Source organism: Numida meleagris, chromosome 4 (genome assembly GCF_002078875.1).
Source record: "Numida meleagris isolate 19003 breed g44 Domestic line chromosome 4, NumMel1.0, whole genome shotgun sequence".
NCBI lineage: Eukaryota > Metazoa > Chordata > Aves > Galliformes > Numididae > Numida > Numida meleagris.
Genome location: NC_034412.1, coordinates 38021740 through 38042086, shown reverse-complemented (window position 1 = coordinate 38042086; position 20347 = coordinate 38021740). Strand labels below are relative to the sequence as shown.

The following is a 20347-nucleotide window of genomic DNA, read 5'->3' as shown; positions in this document are numbered from 1 at the left end:
CTATGGAAGGACGAATAGCATTACATAAAGAATGGACATAATTGAAGGCTTCACCCCTGCCCTGAGCAGTTGAGTTAAATCTTGTTGGAAGGAGAACAAGGAGAATGTCTGCTTTTCACTCCTTTATTCTGTGAGAATGGTGTTTGTGTTAGTATACAGTATGTGTGGGGAATGCCTTACACCTAGAAACCTTAGCCAGTGAAACTGCAGAAAGTATGGCCATACTCGTGCCATTTGTTATTTCTCTAGCTGTCAGGTAGTGTGAATATTGTGTTATGCGTAGTGATTATCTGAGAAAATGCAGATCATAGATGTGTATAGGTTGAATACTACTGAGGGAAGGTTAGATTTAGTGGTGGTTAGTCTTTTATCATAATTGTTCAGGTGACTTTTATTCATTCTGAAGTTCTGTGCTGTTCACTTGAAAAAAGAATTTGAAACTAAATGGATAGTCGGAAAATGCTGTGTGGCCTCTTTCTGTAAGAAGTATCAATGCTTTTGCTTCTTAAATTGGGGCATGAAATGGTATGTTCACAATTTCATGCTTAAATCAGAATAAAATATATCAGATGTCTCTGTTCCAGGTTGTGTATTTTTTGTTTGTTTGTTTTTTCTTTCCCTCACAAAATCCATTACTTTTCTGTTCTGATGTCTTTGCTTTTATGTAACTAAAGGTATTACCCAGGATGCTTAATCTTTAAGGTGAACTTCACCAACTTGATGACATAATGACTTGTCATTTGAAGACTGAAAAACGCAGAATACTAGAATTGTGCTGCTGTAATTACATTTATCACATACAGCAGAACTTGGCAATAGACGAGTTTCCGTTCACTTTGGCTACTTATGTATAGTGCTTGTATTAAACTTCTGGTAATAGCATTGAATGCTTGAACAGTCTGTGGTATTGGGGTGCCTCACTAACTGCAGTGGGAACATGCTCACTGATTTTTAAAACACGAAATCTTAGAAATTAATTATTTAATATACTTCATAACCATTGTGATTTAAGCCAAATGATAGTGCTACCAGGTCCCGAAAGTTGGGCTCAAAGAAACAAACTCTGATTAGTTAGCTGGTATAGAGAAGAATTTATAGCATTTTATTTGGTTAGGGATAGCTAAATGGAGCGTGGGAACATGTTAAGATGTCTGGCAACACTCAAGTTCTTTGATGTTTTTTGTTCATTGGTATTGATCATCTGTACAGCATCTTTGATCAGAGGTTATGACAGTCTGAATTGAAGTGTGTATTGCAAGTCTTCAGTGGAACACTTGAAAGTTAATAGTGATGTTAAAATGAACAAACAAAAAAAAAATCAAAAAATGCACAAGACCCAGCTGTTTGAAACAAAAGGCTTAATAGCGTTCAAGCTACCTTTGATTCTGTGCTTGATACCAGGATTTTGCCTGGGGGTTGTATTGTCATAAGATTGTCATCTACAAACTGGAAGCCACCTAAATGTGAGTTTAGGTGAAGAAAAGAAAGGAGCTGTTAAGTGAAGTGTATATGCTTCTCCTTATATGGCCAACTTCTTTTCAAAACCAATTATTTTCCTGACTGACAAAGCTATGTGAAAATAAATTTATAAATCTGTTTATTCTTTTAGGCTACCACAAACCCAAATGTTCTGAATTTATATGCTGAGGAGTTTTTATGTTGTAATACTTGAAGTATTTGAATTTTGAAGCATGGGTAATTGATAATATTATTTGAGATAATGATAAGTTTTAAAAAACTAATCTAAATGTTTTAACAGTGGAATACAAAAAAGCACAGAAGTTAGGCCAGATATTTTTGGTTGTACATTGGCAGTGTACACATTTGTAGTCTGTATCTTAAGCTGTATACTTTCAGTATTGTGATGTTGGTATTTCTACATGAGTAACTTTATTTTCTTTAGGCTATTGCCTTACCTCCTATAGCCAAGTGGCCCTATCAGAATGGATTTACTTTCCACACTTGGCTAAGAATGGATCCTGTGAACAATATCAATGTGGATAAGGATAAGCCATATTTATATTGGTGCGTATTAATGTAAAACCGTATTTCTGATGTTAAGTCATTGTTTGTTCATTGACTTCCGCTGCCATCTATGTACATGCTGACTTTGTTCTCCTTTGTTAGTTTTCGAACGAACAAAGGACTTGGCTATTCTGCTCATTTTGTTGGCGGCTGCTTGATTGTAACATCCATAAAATCAAAGGGAAAAGGCTTTCAGCATTGTGTAAAATTTGATTTCAAGCCACAAAAGGTGAGTAAGAACAGTAGAATAGTCCATGAATTAGAAATGTGCGTGTGTTCACACATTTGTCTGAAACTAGAATTTAGCATGGTGTATACCTAACTAGCTGATATGTTTGCAGAAAATGTCTCTAAAAATGTGTATCCTAGGGGGATTGGTCTTGCTATTTATTAGGTTCATCCATCTGTAGAAGAACGCTTGCACTAGAACGAACAAAAACAAATCTCTGTTCTGAATTGATATTTCTTTTAAATGTAACTTATGTAGAAGAAAAAGCTAGAAAATGCAGTTTACCAGAGATTTTATGAATTTGTGAAACTGATGATTTCTCTAAGAACTTTTAATAACTGTATGTAGCTTGAGTGTTGCAAGACTTGCGATGTTTGTTTCTTTTTTTCTTCTGTTCTTATACTTTGTTTCCTTCTACTTCAGCCTTTCTCTTCTTTCCCTGAAGTGTTTTGCTAAGGTTTAGCTCGAGGTTATTACTTGATACTCAGTGTGGACAAATGCAGCTTACTTTAGAAGCAGTGATTACAAACTCAAATTTAATTTTTTTTAATCTATCCGGGGCAATTACTAGAGTTTACTCTTACAGGTCAGCGAATGGCAGATTGGCTCTTAAAAATGGGTTATAATTCATGTTCATTGAAGTTGTCCACCAAATATTCTCCTTGTGTTTGATGCTTTATCTCCTTAAGTGTAACAATTAAAATATGAGTTAGTTGTATTTTTAATGTTCAAGACCTGCATGCTCGTTAAGCAGTAATTGGAGCAATTGTGTAAATGATCTGTGGGAAAACAGACATCCTCCAGGCCTCCTCTGGGATTTCTTATCAATAATCCCTTGCTGTAAATATGGCTTCTGTTTGTGACAATTTAACGTGTACAGCTTTTGAAAGTCTTAAGTCTGGAGCCATCTTCGCTCTTGGGAATGACAACATTTGCAGTTGCTCATCATTCTAAGCGTGATCCAGCTTCCAACATATTTACATGATGATTTCAATATAAATATTCAACGCTGTCATGATTTTTTTGTTTGGTTTGAGTTTTATGTTGTAAATATCTTCAAGGCTTCCATTTTGAGTTAGAATAGGAGATTGTACTTTGACATGGCTATACGGGAAAACTCACCAATGATGTCATCTTTTCTACTTAAAACTTTCAGTGTTAACGTAATTTACAGACACAGTTGAATTGACTGTTGTGTACTTCCTCTTCAATGACTGCGTAAGCTACATTAAGTGTCTACAGAATGGTATCAATTGTTTTCTTATTGTTTAGTGGTATATGGTTACTATTGTGCACATCTATAACCGCTGGAAGAATAGTGAACTTCGATGTTATGTGAATGGGGAACTGGCATCTTATGGAGAAATAACATGGTTTGTCAACACCAATGATGTAAGTAAACTCTGTGTACTAATATCTGTTGAATTCCTGATGATGATCAACTGTAGATGTCCCTTGCTGTTTCACTGCTTTTTCTTAAAAGTAAACCTCTCCCATTTCATGCATTTTTTCAAATTTAAAAAAAAAAAAGTAATAACTCTTTGGTAGGGGGGAGTACCTTCTGCTTACACCTGTCAAAACTTAAAATTTGTTTCTGCTAAGGCCTTAAGAAAACTTTTACTTGTAAAAATAATATTATTCTTTGATAATATATATATTTCTGGTATTATTTGCCTGTGTAGCTCAATTTAAACTCCTTCCTTTTCAGACATTTGACAAATGTTTCCTGGGTTCCTCAGAAACAGCAGATGCCAATCGAGTGTTTTGTGGGCAAATGACATCTGTTTACCTTTTCAGTGAGGCTCTCAATGCTGCTCAGATCTTTGCCATTTATCAGCTTGGTCTGGGATATAAGGTAGCATGGAATTAACTGTAAAGCTTCCAAAGCTTTTATTCAGATAATGTATTCTGTGGTGGATTTTAAGACTGTTGTGACATGCCTCTGTTCTTCTGAACATATTCTTACCATTTAATATTTTTATTAACCTGTTGCATATATTAATATAAGCCTGTGCATCATCTTACTCCAAGTAAACATTAGTTCAAATTTTTAATTTCTTATAAAAAAGAAGCAGCAACAACACAGAAACAAGTTTGAGTTCTTGTTCTCAAAATTTCTGGTGATTGGAAGAGTGAGAACTACACTTTCTTCTTTGAGTAGGTTCATTTTTTCCATTGAAGCTGAAAACTTTGGATCAGGTATTATGTATTTGTTTTAGGAGAGTAGCTTTGTAGTTGCTTTTGCTAGTCAGTTTTGCTTAATGTGTGAAGTTAGTGCTGAAGATGAGTTCTATTGCAGTGATTTATTATTTGTTTTGTCTTAGCTTGAGGGGCACTAATTGAAGGCTGCTATTCCCTAGCAGCTGTATAAACATACGCTAAAAATATGGATCCTATTCTCTCTGCTCCTCAATTATTAGTTCCCTCTGAGTGAACATTGTTGACTGCCAGTCTGCTTCCTAGTTAATGTCTTTCTTTTGCATTACCCGCCATTTTGACAGAGTTGTTCTTCAGGCGTCTGAAAACAGTTGTAATTCCGTAAAGTTGTTTGTGTCAATATTGTTATGAGACTCCTTTCTGAAATACTGTTGGATTTAAGAAACAATGTCATTTTTTGTTAGTAGTTGTGTTCTGAACTATATTTGCAATGTATATAATGGTTTTTTCTATTTTTCCTTCCTCAACACTGCTCCCCAATCCAGGGAACATTCAAATTCAAGGCAGAAAGCGATCTCTTCCTTGATGAACACCACAAATTGTTGCTGTATGATGGCAAGCTATCCAGTGCTATTGCTTTTATGTACAATCCAAGGGCTACAGATGCACAACTCTGTCTAGAGTCATCCCCTAAAGATAACCCTTCTATTTTTGTTCATTCACCACATGCCCTCATGCTGCAGGTATGGCAACATTTTTCATAGATTTAGAATATAAACGATTACTGTTTTTAAATCTGAAAATCAAACTTTACTGGGATTGGAATAAGATAGGAAGTTGCCGATGGTGGTTCCCCCCCCGAATTGTGTCTGCTGCTTTCCCCTGGCATTTCTCAATACAGCTAAGCACTTTACTGCTTTAACCTCCAAAGCTGATGCAGATGGTTAGAAGTCAGTTCCTGAAGTTAGCAAACTACCTGACTATTTCCTGTGACCGCTATCTGAACTGGACTGGTCGTTCCTCTTAGCTTCAGTCCAGAAAATAAGGGTGGGCAGCTTCTCTGAAACAGCAAGAGAGAAGAACATAATTCTACTTCTGTTTGTAATGCAATGTGTATTAGAGTCCGAGGAACCCTTGCCTCATTGGTGTGTGGGCATACTAACTATCTTCTTGAATGAATGTGGGTGCATGTAAGGCCTATGAAAAGGTTTCTTTCATCAAAGTTAAAATCTAAAAAATGTCCACATTACTAAGAAATCGTGTTAACATTTCAGAAACATTCTTCTTCCTCATTTCTGACATGTTTTCATTCCCTACAGACATTACCTATCTCCAGTTCTTCACTCTGTTGACATTATACTCTTTTCTCTCCTGGGCTTTGAGTACCTACGTCTTTTAATTTGCTTGAAGCTTTTTTCTAGAGTTTCGGTAATCAAGACTTGTTTTAGAGTTTGCAAGCCACCTCCTGTGTATTCTTCTGAGAATGTACACTGCAGGTTTTCTCTAAAGCAGTAAATCAGACAGCTTGAACATTCAAAGTGGCTATAGCAGTCAGTTTATACTTCTTGCTGTTCTCTTTTTATTCGGTAATATTACAATTTTTACGTTGATGAAATTTCAAATTATTTCTAGCAAACTTTTTAAACAGTTTCTCAAAGAGTTCTCAATTCTTTTTTATTTCTTTTTTTGTCAGGATGTGAAAGCAGTCTTGACACATTCTGTCCAAAGTGCCTTGCACTCCATTGGAGGAGTGCAGGTACTTTTCCCTCTCTTTGCACAGCTAGACTATAGGCAATATTCATCGGACCACGTTGACACAACTGTTTGGTGAGTGAATGTAGTTACTGTGTTCTTCGTTTCGTATTTGTGTGAAGGAAATTAAATCTTCCTTTATTAATTGGCATTGTATTGTTCACTTGTGGAACAATGAGTTAGGTCTAACTACAGAAAGATAGCATTGCTGCAGTATTAGCATAGTGTGAAGTGTGTTTATTTTGTACCATACTTTCCATGAAAGTTCGTACAGAATCAGAAGGGACGCTTATTGCTATGTGACAATTTTCTCTTTTTTGTAACACAATCATGGACAATTCTTTTTGAGTTTATTCCTGTCACAGAAAGAAATCTATTGTGCAAGATGTCTAAACAAAGTCCAGGAAAGATGCTTTTCTCAGTTATATGAAAACATTCCTTTGTGTTTGTTTTCAGGCATTTTGTAGCATAGAGCTTGAAAATAGAACAGAAGAATGAAAATGCAATCCTTTTTCAGCTCACTTGTTAGTATTCTTAAAATATATTAGTTTTTTGACATTTAAGGTAATACCAAAAACAGTCTAAAGCTATTTTCTTTTTTACTCTGCTATACATTGTTACTGCCAAGCTTTAAGAATGTATGATTTTTTTTTTTGGCTTTTTCCCTGGATTCAACTTTGTTTCCCCTCAGTCCAACTTCTGAACAGATAAAGAAGCTGTTGTAGCTCCTCAGTTACAATACAAACGAATACAAATACAATAGCAGCAAAGGTATTGTTTTTTAGAATTGGTCTATTTGCTCTGTTTCCTTGCAGTTGTGGTTTCATGACTGTTGAGAGATTATGTACATCCATACCACTGTGAAGGGGGGGTGCTTACAAAGTTCCTTCAGCCCATTTATGCATTCCTGGACCTCTGCTGAGATGACTTAGTCTTATGCATCTACATGATGACTCAAGGATTTGATTCAGTTGCAAAGTAACTCACTACAGAGGGTTTTTCAGCTGGCTAGTCTTGATTCGCAGATAGGTGCTAGTGTTGTGACACAAGGGCGAAGGCATGAATGTTCCTTCTAGCGGCAGCATGGATTTGAATTAACTGAAACCAGTAGTAAAGCTCTGTCTAGAGAAATATATTTGTCTGCTCATCTGAAAGCAAAGCATTGGTAAGTGGGATGACACTGGTCCCTGATCTTGCAGAAGTTTTAGTGAAACAAGAAGCAGAGAGAACCGCACACTTAGTTGTTGCCTTTCTGCAAGACTGTATTTTTAGAATTTTGTTATTGCATGCATATCTTGGAGTACAAAGTTTTGAGTTAGACATGCATTAATTTAAAGAAAGAAATTAGAGGATTTTAAATTTAGTCTTTGATTTTTTTTTTGTCCTTAAAATTCTGATCTAAGCGTTTATTTGATGCATTAATTGCATTTATGGGCTGTGTGATAGAAGTGTTAATTTGAAAATACCTTCTATCTTGTTCTGGTCACACTTTAAAATGCGTTTCTAAAATATTACATTTTTCAGTTCTACCTTGTTGGCTTTTATTATGGAGTTGTTGAAGAACTCGATTGCTATGCAAGAACAAATGCTTTCTTGTAAGGGCTTCCTTGTGATAGGATATAGCTTGGAAAAGGTAAAAGAAAACTTTTTTGATCTCATATTAGTGTTTAATTTTTTTTGGGGGGGGAAATGCGGGGGGAAGGGAGGGAGCGGAGGAAACTCATTGGACATGACAATCTTAAGGGTTCTTGTTTAAGCAACTTTTCTTTTACAGTCTTCCAAAGCTCATGTTACCCGAGCTGTACTAGAGCTATGCCTTGCTTTTTCTAAGTACCTGAGCAACTTACACAATGGGGTGCCCTTGCTGAAACAGCTATGCGATCATATTCTCCTTAATCCTGCAATATGGATTCATATCCCAGCACAGGTAAAACTGTTTATTCTTATGAATATAGTTCCTTATGATTTATCTTTTTGGGAGTGTTGAGATGAAGACTGGCCTGCCACAATTAAAGGTCCTGGCTTCCAACAGAAATCATATAGCAACTGCTTCCAGACTTTGTTTTTCTGCATATGGCAGTCAAGTGTTGCAGACTTCCAAAGTAATCAGAGAATTGGGAAGCTGCAGTATTTAGCAGTATGAAGTATGTTGGCTTATGGAGTCCCTGAGCTAGTCAGTGTTTTAGACTGACAGAGAAGTTTGGATGGATTAGTTGGCAAAAAAAAAAAGTAATTTTTATTAGAAATCATCCTGAGTTGTCCAGTTTGAAGTATTTAAGCTCATATACTCTGTGCAGAGTACTTCTGCTTTTTTGAATCTGTTTGCTGAGTGTGATCCACATGAACAGAAACTTTCCAGTTGGTTCTACTTAACATCTTACCCGATTTTTTTGTCCCTTCCGTGAAGATTTGTTACTCCTTAAAAAAACCTGAGCCAACACAAATAGTGTTACTGTAGAACTCATGGCAAAGCATCTGTTTGCTACAGCTAAATGAAATTTTTAGAGAATTATTTCAGTCATTATTCCTCAGCAGAGAAAGAGAAATAAATTTATTATAGGGTTAAATTCCTATATATGCACTTCCCATAATAAAAGAATACTTTGTGTGAAATTCTTCTGTCAAATGCAGGTTTCGTTCTAGTTGTAAGTAGCACTGACTGAAGGAAAGAAAAATCTTTGACTTGTTTTGTTTAACTTGATTTGTCTGATCAGTGAAGTTTTGTTATTCTCAACATTTATCTTGTGTAACAGTTTTCCATGTAACATCAGGTAAGGAGAGAATGCTTCTTCACAGGATGGCAGTCTTGCTGCATGTTAAGCACCCACTGAACCCTCTGCTTTTTGATTTCTGATCATGTTTTAGAATGCTTGTGGTTCTTTCAATGCATTCTGGATAGAGTGGACGTGAGAATAATTAACTAAGAAGCTTATGGAGGTTGCTGCTTCTCCAGGAGGAAATTGTCGGAGCACTTACGTCTTGCAGTTTATTACTGTATTTAGTGTTTTTATCTTGTTTTTAGTCAACGTCTTTAAAGAGTGTATTTTGATGTAGCACAACATTTGCAGTCATGAGTTTAGGTAGGGCCTAGTGCCCTCTGCATTTTTGCAGAGAAATTTTATTTTGCTTTTTAAGCAGATCATTTGAAAGTAATACATTAACTGTTCATCAGTCTTCAAAATACATTAAGCGTGGTTTTGCAAAATAGTCATTCTTTTCTGAACTAGTGTCAACAGCTAACAATAGTATAAATATTACAGATATTTTAACAAAAGGTATATTTTATTTCTACCCATTATATAATTGTACTGGCCATTTCTTTTTTCTTTTTGTTTTTCATTTTGCTCTCCAAAATATAACAATTTGTTAGTATCGTTGAACTTTCAGCAAGTAAATGTAACTATTGCTGTTCTAATCACAGACATTTGAAATAATTTTCAAGTGTATCTGCCAGAATTTTGTGAAGGACAATAGAAATATGTCTATTTTTCTTTAAATATACATGCTGGCACCACGTCTTTGTGGCCAGCAGGATCCTGAACTGCTTTAGGCAGTGTAGCCAGTTGGCTGAGGGACGCGGTCTTGCCCCTTTACTCTGCACTAGTGAGACATGTCTGGCTACTTCATCTCATTCTGAGCACAACCCCTCACCATGCACCCAAGCAGTGCCAGTCAACTTCAGCTATCTGTGATTGCGTGACTATCATGCTTTCATGCTCCTGTAAGCATGAGCGACCTTTAAAAAAAAAGAAAAACAAAACCCAACAAAGACAAAAAAAACCCACAACAACCTATTATATTTTTATTATAAATTTATTTTATTTTTAGAAATAAATTGATTTATTTTGTCAGTTTGCAAGACCTTTAGGAGTTTTGTGACTACTTTATACTCAGAAAATCTATTCCTTTAAGAAATTGTAATAGATTAAATTTAAGAATGTGGTTGTCAGATATGCTGTAATTTTGCTGCAGTGATTTTTAATCTCCCGATTTGGTGTTGCAGGTTCAGCTGATCCTGTACACTTACTTATCTACTGAGTTCATTGGCACTGTTAACATCTATGGTGCAATTCGGCGGGTTGGGACAGTTCTTTTGGTCATGCATACCCTGAAGTATTATTACTGGGTAGTGAATCCTCAAGATCGCAGTGGTATAACTCCAAAAGGCATAGGTATGTATTAAATTCTACTTGTTTTAAGGATTGTCTTGTACGCAATGTAATAGAACTGTGTATGTTCCGGAAATTGTACTTTAATGGAATTGGTTCACTGTAACAGTCCCAACTGTGTGCTTTTGTCCATAAGATATTCTTGAAAATTCTTTTTTAAGAACCTTTTGAAGAAAACAACATCCTCTGTGACCAGACTAATGTGGATTAATACTAAATAGAACTGACTAGCTAACTGACTGCAGGATTTTGGAATGGTAGATGTGTGCTTGGTTGCCAAGATCCCTTTGTGGTATTTTGTATTCTGTAATGAGTAAAGTTAAGTGTTTTTTTTTTTTCTCCCTCTTTTCCCAAGGAAGACATGAATTTACTTAATTTCGGAGCTAATCTATTGGGAAAGTGTACATGTTAGATAATCTTTATTATTTAATTTTGACTGATTTTTCACTGGTCTATTCTGAAAATAACTATTCTTGAACGAAATGTGCCCGTGGGCTTATCCTGTATAGGATACATACGTTTGTATAATCACTTGGGTTTGCTGCTTGATTTCCTTTTCCCCAGGGAATAAGGTCATAAAATGTGAACCTATGAGCAAATTTTAAAACTATTCCTTGAAATGTATTTGCAACTGTAAATTTGCTTTCTGTATGAAAGCTTTTACTTGATTTTGACATTTGGCTGCAACCTGTTTGCAGCCTCTCCTGGGAATGATTTAGTGTTTGAGTATTTGAAATGTTTTAGTGGAAGTTGTCTTTACACAGATATGGCAGAAACAAGTCCTCTTGACTTAGAGTTAACAAATTTGGTCTTTGACTGTCAAGGTAATCTTTATATGTAGTGCTCTAGGATCAGTTCTCACCGTAGTTGTAGCCAATGTGTACAATGCCTTCCTTTGGACTTCAGTAGAACAACTTTAAAAACAATTGTAAACTGCTAAAATCTGGAAATTCTGACAAAGTTCTAGAACCTCAGGGCTTTTGCAACTGCAGTAGAATGCATCACTATTTTGTGTAAGAATTAGAGAAAAAATAGCTGTGCTAAGAATTGTTCTCTCTTCACGCAGTGAATGCCATTTATTTTTCTGTATATGAAAACACATCTATTCTAATAACCACCATTAATTGGCACTTTGTTTATCTTTTTTCTTTTGTAGATGGGCCACGGCCTACTCAAAAAGAGACTTTATCTCTGCGAGCATTTTTGTTGATGTTCATTAAACAACTAGTGATGAAGGTAGGATATCTAAATTTCTTTTCATAAAGAAATCCATTTTAACATAGCATTTTCTTCTAAGCAGGTTGTATATTTTAAGGTGCATCTTCTTACTGTGGCTGTTGCCACAGACAGTAGTGCTGAAGATGTGTTTTTCCCATTTAAGCTATTTTTATCAAAAGTGGGGCTGTTAAATCATTACCTTGGAAATGCCCACTGCTTGGGAAATAAGGACAGCCATGTTTCAATTGATTCCTTTTTTCACAAAAACAAAATAAGTGCCACCTGTGTTAGAAGTGCTTAAAGACTAAGGAGCAGTATTGGACATTATACGCTGTGGGACAGAGGGGGATAAGAAAGATCCTGCCAATAAGTTCTACAATAATTTTTTTAGACACTAGAGGAATATTGAAATTCAGCAGTTCTACTGCTTATAGACTTTTCTTAAGCCTTTCCTATTGTAAGCTTTGCTTTCTCTTCTTGCTTCCTTTTCTAGGCTATGTCTTTTCTGTGTTTGAATCTAGCTCCCTTTCTCCCTCTTTATAACTAAGGGACCCTGTGCTGCTGCTGCCCAGAGCCCCAGCAGTTGAGAGGAGTCATTACCAGAAAAGTTCTCATCCCTTTTCTTTAAATCAGATGATCTACAATTAAAGCATCAGAGAAAATTTAGCTAGACTTCCATCTTCTGTGTGAGATTTATAACTTACACAGCTTAGGATACAGTTTCACAAAGATGATAAAAAGGGTGTCCACGGTTAAAGGTTGATTCTTCTGGAGATTTTCTCATTTGTACACAGTGGTACAAGATCTTTTTGGGAATTGAGTGTCTAAGTTAAAAAAAAAAAAATAATGTAAGCCCTGGAAACGAAGGAACAGCTCTTCCCTTTTGTGATCCCATTCTTAGAAACAGATTTTTTGTTTTTATGTTCACAAAAAAAAAAACCTTCAACGTTGTAACAATTGGAAAGATCAACATAATGGAAAGGCATTACAAAAAGAGGTGTAACAACAGAGGGACTGGTGCAATAGAAAGGTGTTATAAACCTTAAACCTTAAATGAGGTTTAAGAGAGGTGGAGCCAGGCTCCACCCCTTCCAGTCACACAGGTGAATTGCCTTCACCTGTGCTCCCAGGGCTGACAGGGTCTTTTCCCCAGGTGCTCAATCAGTGGTTCAGTCCGTGACTCAACAGTTCTAGCACAAGGGTATATTCCTAATGTAGAAGCCATGAATGGTTTAACTTTAAGTGAAAGTAACTGAAAATAAAATTCGATATTAGCTCTTGTAAGAAGCAAAGTTGGCTATAGGTATAGCTAACAGGGCCAGGTATACTTTGAATCCTCTTTGATACCTTAATTCTGTTATTAATGAGATGTTCATACTCTCTATATCAATTAGCATGGACTGTTATATGTTACACTATTGATTTCATTGTACTTTATTAGTATCCGCCTATTTTTATGACTATTGGATTCTTCTTGTACTTTCTTAAGCTTTGATGTGTCCTTCTTCGGCAGAGAAAAAGCCATCTTCTATTTATGAAGCTATTATAGTATCAAATAAAAGCAAATTTGCCTTGTGAGACTTGAACTGTATGTACTCATGGCTTGTAATGATGTTCTTTTGAGAATGATTCTTTTGTCCTTGAAAGATAATAGTTAAAACTTGATTCTTTTTAAAGGACTATGGAATAAAAGAAGAAGAATTGCAGGCAATCCTCAATTATCTACTCACTATTCATGAGGTAATTTTTAAATGCTTGCTTTTCCAAGCACTGCTTTTGCACTTTGTGACCACTGAAATATCTGTATTTTCAAGTACTACTGTTTTGATGTCACATGGTGACTTTGTAGAGGAAATAGGAAATATTGTTCAACTCCATTGTAGCATTCTGAACTGCCAATATTCTTGCAGTGATTTAAGTACTATGTTCAATGTTAGATTGAAGTTCATTAAGCTAGTAAGTCAAAATGGTTTCCTATGTTGTTCTGCAAACTGATTTGCCAAGCAGAAAAACAGATGGTGAGACTGACTTAAGGCGGAAAAAAAAAAAAGACAAAATACTATTTTGTGCTGCCTAAGTAATATTTTTTGTTTCTCACTCCTTTTTATTTTGCTTCTTAAATAAAGCAATAAAATTGAAAACATGCATTAAAAAATAAAGATGTATGTTAATGGCATCTAAGAGTAGCATATAAACTTAATTGGGAGAAAATGTTGGTTACCACTGATACATCTGCATCTTCATATTTTAGCACCAGGAAAAGGCACTTTATGCCAGATGCAACATCAAAGACAAGGGAAATGGGAACATAAATCTAACTGATCTCATCTCTGTAAGGGTGCTTGAAATGGGAAAAATAAGGAATTAATTGAACTTCAAGCAGTACAGATCTTTTTTTTCTTTTCTGTTTACACCTATATTTTCCTTTTATTCTTTGTGCTGATTACTGGTCCATGTAACTTGGCAGTAACATGGTCAAATAACTAAAGTCGTTCAACTTTATAGTACAAATATTAAAAAAAAAAAGTGTCATGGTAACATATAGGAGTATGATAAGAGCAGAAACTTTGTGGTCTTCAGATGAGAAGGTGGTATTTTTAACTATTTAAGCCATTTGTAGAGTCAAATATAAAAAGCAGGATACCACAGAATAAGGTATCTTGATGTATGTTCAGAAAAACATTAAAAAAACAGAATTTGGGCTCATCGTTGGGCTTATACGTCAGCGACAGTGTCTGTGATATAAACTAGTAATATCTTCAGGTGAGCACAGTTGTTCAGAGGGATGTAAAATTGGTTTTCTAATGGGGAAAGAACCACAATATTTGTTTAAAAGTGAAAAATTTGGAAAGCACTTCTGTCAGCGGTTTATGCATAAAACCATGACAACTTCTAAAATAAAATTTTCATTTCATTACCACAATGAATGAGAAAAGGAGAAACAATTGCATTTCAGTAATTAATTGGTTATTTTTAGTTGTAACTAACGTGGAACAAATTCGTAAGCTATATGTTAGAGTGCTTGAGACTATTGGTGGGGAAGAAAAACGCTATTGAACATCTTGAATTTCTCATTTTAAAGATTGCCTGTGGCAAGCTGTTGTATTTTTTTTTTTCCTTGGGTGGACATTTGTTAGTACAGAAAATGTGCAGCAGTTAATTTCTAGCTCTTGTGCCGTAAAGTGGGAAATGTTCATATGCACAGACAAGTACATGCATGGAAGGAAATAATGTAGTCTAATAGTCCATTTTCTGCCCAAGACTTGCTTCTCAGTCATTGATGACACTTTTTACTCTACAAAAGAAAGTATTTTCTTCCTACTATTTTCTTCTGGTTACATGCTCTTGCCTTCCAGGTCAGTAGCTCTTTTAATCTTGTCCTAGTTGCTACTGTTACTCCCCAGATAATTTTGAAGTATTTTATAGTGATTCTTTTAACCAAAATAATGCCCTAGCATAGATGTATTTTAATTCAAACTTATAACTTTTATTCAACAGGATGACAATCTGATGGATGTCCTGCAGTTGCTTGTTGCTCTCATGTCAGAGCACCCAAGTTCTATGATCCCTGCTTTTGATCAGAGGAATGGATTACAGTAAGTTAAGTTTTGTAGGTGGGCAAAAGGAAACAATATTTTTGACCATACTGTTACTTGCTAGAATTACCGTGAAATCTGAAAGATCCTCATCAGTGTATGTGTTGTGATCTCACACTCTTTCTCTGGAGAGATTTTTGTGTCCAGGTGTTCTTTTGACAAGGGGTGATGTTGGATTTATCTTCAATGAGGTCTTTTTTTTTTTTTTTCAAATGTTTCCAAGGTGCTGGTTGTGCTTAAACAGGTAGTGATCAATTTGAGTTAGTCTGTACACTGAAGTTAAGTCTTAATCTACTAGCATTTAATCTTTTACCTCCCTTTATTGCATGTGTTTTGGAACTGAAAGGGCTGACAAAAGTTGGTTCAGATTTCTTCTGATCTTTATTAGCTTTCGTGCCTTGTTTTTTTTTTTTAATGTGTGTTATCAGACTTATGCAGGATAAGCCCTTTGTTTGTCATTGTGCTATATTCACAATCTCTTTCTCAACAAAAAGAAAAGTATTTTTTAACACTACTGTGAGAGAAAAGTAGGGAAAATAGCAAATTCTAACAGTAAAAACACAGGTAAAAATCTGCTAGAATAAGACTGTAACTCTGATTTTGTGCTGTGGTTCTTAGAGGAACGTCATTACTGAACTTTCCTATTTTAAAGTAAATCTGCCTGGACATGGCAGGGGAAGAATTGGTACAGGCAAACAAATATAAGAGCTATTCCTAGAAGAGTGTGAGGAATAGTAATTCTCTTGCTATGTAAAGGCAAAGTCTCATTTCATACATTTTGTTGCACCTATTGGTTAACCCGCATTTATACATACATTCTTTCAGTTGCCCTTTCTCAAGAGACAACATTCAGGCACGTTCATAATTGTTTCCTCCAATCTTAGTGCTAGGCTGTGTCTTTTAACCTATTTTCTTCGCCTTAGACTTCATTTGTATGGTAATGTATTATGCTATAGGAAACTAATAAGAACTCCAAATAATAAAACATTTGAATGTCATGTTGAATCTCCAATGTAATGTATTTGTTTTTATTTAACAACTGGCACTAGACATTTTCTTTTTTATTAACTAGCGCTCAGGCAAGTCAGTATGAATAGTGAGTCTACTGTGACAAATCATTTTGCTCTCCTGTCTCATTTGTTACATTCCTTGCTCCAGTATTGTTGCTGGTCATTTCTCGGCTTGCTTCCATGCTTAGTGGTATATTTGCTATTTGCAATTACAAACACTATTTTTGGGAAATTAATAAATCGTGTATTCCTCCGTCAAATGTGCCTGGTCGGGTAGTGTTCTGTTGTCAGTATACGCCTCTGAAGACAGTGGTGAAGTCTCTTAAAGTCACTTGTAGTAGCTGGTCTATAGGGAGGAAAGCTCCTACCAGCTAGCTTAAGGGATGGATACCTACAGTAGCAGAATTCTGCTGGTGACTGTGATTGCTTTTTTGAAAATACAGGTAAACTACATTAAAGGTGATGTTACTTTTGAGGACTCTTTGTGATTACTAAATTACAAACTCCAAAGCCAGTACTTCTGAAACAGATTTTTCAGGAATTTTGATTTGCCTGCTCTCCTGTTGTCCTATACTAAGACACCTATAATATAATCTCACGCAGTTTGATTTAGTGAACAAAGCAAACTTCTTGAGAAGGACTTCTGCTTTAAATATTCAGAGATGAGAAGCTATCTAGTAATCAGGGACAGTTGATGGGAATATGATTATCATATGCTTACAGAACTTGAGTGCTGCTTGGGGATATGGGCTTTTTACACTGTCTGCCAGGCAGACTGCATGCATCACACATCCTTAGTAGTCACTAGTAACTCTTTCTTAACTTTGTGTGGCCCGAAGAAACCTAATTTCAGAATCACTGAGCATTGGCTAGTGTTGCTACTACATTCAGCAAGAGCCTGTTTATCCAAACAGGGTTGTATAAATGAATTCATTTCCAAGGTCCCTATATAACTGTTGGGCAGTTAAAAAGAAATGTTGTTCTGTTTGTTCTACTCATTAATAGTCATCCTTTTAAAATAGGCTTGGGCATAAATTTATTTCCAGTCTGTTGCAATTAATTTGTCATGCCAAAAACTGTTGGCATTTCAACTATTTCAGGAAGCTTTGTGTTTTTTCTATTTAGGGTCGTCTACAAGCTTTTAGCATCAAAAAGTGAAGGCATCAGGGTGCAAGCTCTGAAAGTGATGGGATATTTCTTAAAGCATCTTGCTCCAAAGTACGTACTGGTTTAATTCTCTAAGAAAATAGCATCTTGTGACTGGTACATGTGTGTGTGTGCATATACGTATATAGATATAATTGTATAATATATAAATAATTTTTATTTATATGTATGTCTGAGTTGGTTTGTGTATGTGTATTGTTTTGCATATAAAATAAAAAAAGCTATGTTGTAGGTTAATCATTAAATATACTACACTGAATAGCAGCTCCTGTTCTTTAAGTACTTTCAATTTGTTTGTCACTAATCCATTTCTGACGTGGTAAAAGTACTAGTGTCTAGGTTTTCTCACTTCCTTATCAAGATCATTTACTACTTATTTGATATGTGGCTACCTGCTCTTTAAAGTGCAATTTTGCATTATGCTAGTGAAATTATTAGCAAGAATTAGACTGATGAGATGGAAACCCTTATTGCTTACTGGAAACTAGATTTCAGATGTCTCAAAGTGTCATTTTAAACCTTTTCGGTAAAATTGGGTAAAACTGTGCTAAATCAGCAATTTTTTAAATTTGCCTGGTAGCTTGTGTGTGTAAGCCATTTTTTGATGTGAGCTTTTTACTAAGGTAAAAAGATTGTATGTGGTTGGAGTTGTCATGACTCAGTGTCAAAGCAGACAGATATTTCTGTTTCATCTGTAAGAGAACAGTATTTTGCAAATACATAGATGTTTTTACCTTTTCACTAGGTGAGTGATGTAGGAATTCTAAAGCCTTCTCAGCTGAGACTGCATCTTGATAGATACTTGTAAAGATAATCTTAATCGTGACCTGTGCATCTGAGAGTAGGGTTATTATGGGCAAATGTCTGATGTCTTTACTTTGAATAGTAGGAGCATCACATGGACTTGTCCACTATCTTTTCTTTAAATACCTTTGTTCACCATGTTTACCGTGTTTTTTTTAATCTTGGAAGTCATGAAGTTGTGCAGCTGTGTCAGGAAGTGTGATATTGATATCAATTAACTGAGTTACATGGGAAGTTGGTTACAATACTAGAAAGCTATTGAGATCACTGTCCATGGTTAAAAGATATTTTTGAGTTAAATCAGGACAAAGATGCCATTTTCTTAATGTTTATCAAGAAGTCTCTAGGAGTGTGTTACTGGTTTTGGGGCCCGTGAGTGACTGAGCCACATTTATGAAAGAAAAACAGTTGTCTTCTGTTTTCACTGAGTGACTAGTTCTTTCAAAATTGGAATCCTTACCCTTTTCCTTTGCCAAAGGTGAAAGACTTAAAAATAATGATAAAATTCAGTCATTTTGTATTTCTTGAGGCGTGCTTTTTTTGTCTAGCTAGTTGAATACTTAAGCTTTTTTTTATTTTTCTGTATTGTTTTAGGAGAAAAGCTGAAATCATGCTTGGACATGGATTATTTTCTTTGCTGGCTGAAAGGCTGATGCTTCATACAAACTTGATCACCATGACCACGTACAATGTCTTATTTGAGGTAGTAACATACTGTAGTTAGAATTCCATCTTTCTAATTGTTTGCAAGACATTGTTAGAAAATTGCTTGCATATTTCTACTGATGTTTTCCAGATGACACCAAAACCTTTGTGCGATGCAACTGAGTGCTGCTTTTTTTTCCTCGAAGCTCACTACTTGAATTTTTTTTTTGCCTAACTTGGTTATGCTTATTATGAACAATTCCAGATAATAAGTAAGCTGAAAAAAATTTGCTAGTTTTTATAACCATTGAGAAATGAAATAATGATGATGGTATATAAAAATTGTATGCAACTATTTTTCAATAAGCTCTTTTTATCAGCGTTGATATGACGTCTGTTCTTCTCTCTAGATTCTGACTGAACAGATTTGTACTCAAGTGATACATAAACAACATCCTGACCCAGATTCAACAGTGAAGATACAAAATCCTCGTAAGAATGATAAATATTTTTCAGTGATACCATAATAAAAGTCTGCTGAGAGAGGGAAGGAGAGAGTGCTTATTCATTACTTTAACCAGTCTTAATGCTCATCTCATTTTGAAGTAGTTTTTCATACAAGAAATCTCCACTTAGTTGGAGTTATTTAGGAAGCAAGTCTCTTTAGTTTTTCAAAAAGCTGTTTGAGTATAAATACGTATGTACTTCATAACTCACCATTTTTGGCTGTGCAGTCATGTTATGAAGTGAATTTTCAATACTTGTATGCACGGAATACTTTGATTTAATACATGTTAAGGCTCCAGCACAATTCTGATTGCATTATTTAGTGATGCCAGACTAAATTACCTGAAATATGGAAGCAGCCTTCATCTTAAATTACCTTCAGTCCAACAGTGCTGGATGGAAAGTAGGAGAAGTGTATCTGCTCACTGTTTTGGTTAGCTTGCTTTATGCAAAGTATCTTGATATGAAACGTTAGATGTTTTTTGAACTAAGAGGAAATACTGATCTCCTTTCCTGAATTATATGAATTATTAATATATTCTTTGTGTAATACAATGGCATTATGTTAGCTTTGGGAATTCATTTTTTTTCTGGAGAAATATATATTTCTCACTTTCATAGCTGCTTTGTTATTAAAAGTAGATCGTAGTTGTGGGTTTACTTCATGTGGAAAGTTAGGAAGAGAAATGAAAGTGAAGCAGTTAAGAAGGAAATCTGGTTGCACTAGGCCATGGTAAATCTTTGCCTTATGGTAAGTCTGTGTGAAGCAGGAAACTCAAGATTTCTGTTTCTTAAAATTTTTTAAGCTGGTACTTACTGTTGTGAATAATACAGATTATTTGTAGTGTGAGATATATGGATTGGAATTACTCAGGTCTAGTGGGACAAGTGATTTCTAGATTACCTTTTTAAGATCAATACTAATTTCTTCGAAGGAGAAATTGCAATTTTTAAAGAAATAGTGCAAGATGAGTTGAAACCATCACAGTGACTGTGTACAAATTACATCTTACTTTATTTACAAAGGTAACTTTTTTTTTTTGAAGTGACAAGAACGGTGACTGCCCC

The 20347-nt window shown here is 35.3% G+C and overlaps 1 protein-coding gene across 4 annotated transcripts in view; it reads left to right on the top strand.

Annotated features, from left to right (window-relative positions):
* LRBA (LPS responsive beige-like anchor protein) overlaps window positions 1-20347 on the top strand; it is a 377228-nt gene that overhangs the window by 39206 nt on the left and 317675 nt on the right. For all 4 annotated transcript variants that reach the window (XM_021393535.1, XM_021393537.1, XM_021393538.1 and 1 more), the window contains 15 exons: window positions 1904-2025; window positions 2128-2254; window positions 3527-3646; window positions 3963-4109; window positions 4957-5154; window positions 6105-6238; window positions 7688-7796; window positions 7938-8090; window positions 10167-10335; window positions 11489-11568; window positions 13228-13290; window positions 15049-15146; window positions 17282-17374; window positions 18722-18830; window positions 19183-19264. In XM_021393535.1, the coding sequence (XP_021249210.1) occupies window positions 1904-2025; window positions 2128-2254; window positions 3527-3646; window positions 3963-4109; window positions 4957-5154; window positions 6105-6238; window positions 7688-7796; window positions 7938-8090; window positions 10167-10335; window positions 11489-11568; window positions 13228-13290; window positions 15049-15146; window positions 17282-17374; window positions 18722-18830; window positions 19183-19264 (1804 nt within the window). The remainder of the gene's footprint in view (window positions 1-1903; window positions 2026-2127; window positions 2255-3526; window positions 3647-3962; window positions 4110-4956; window positions 5155-6104; window positions 6239-7687; window positions 7797-7937; window positions 8091-10166; window positions 10336-11488; window positions 11569-13227; window positions 13291-15048; window positions 15147-17281; window positions 17375-18721; window positions 18831-19182; window positions 19265-20347) is intronic.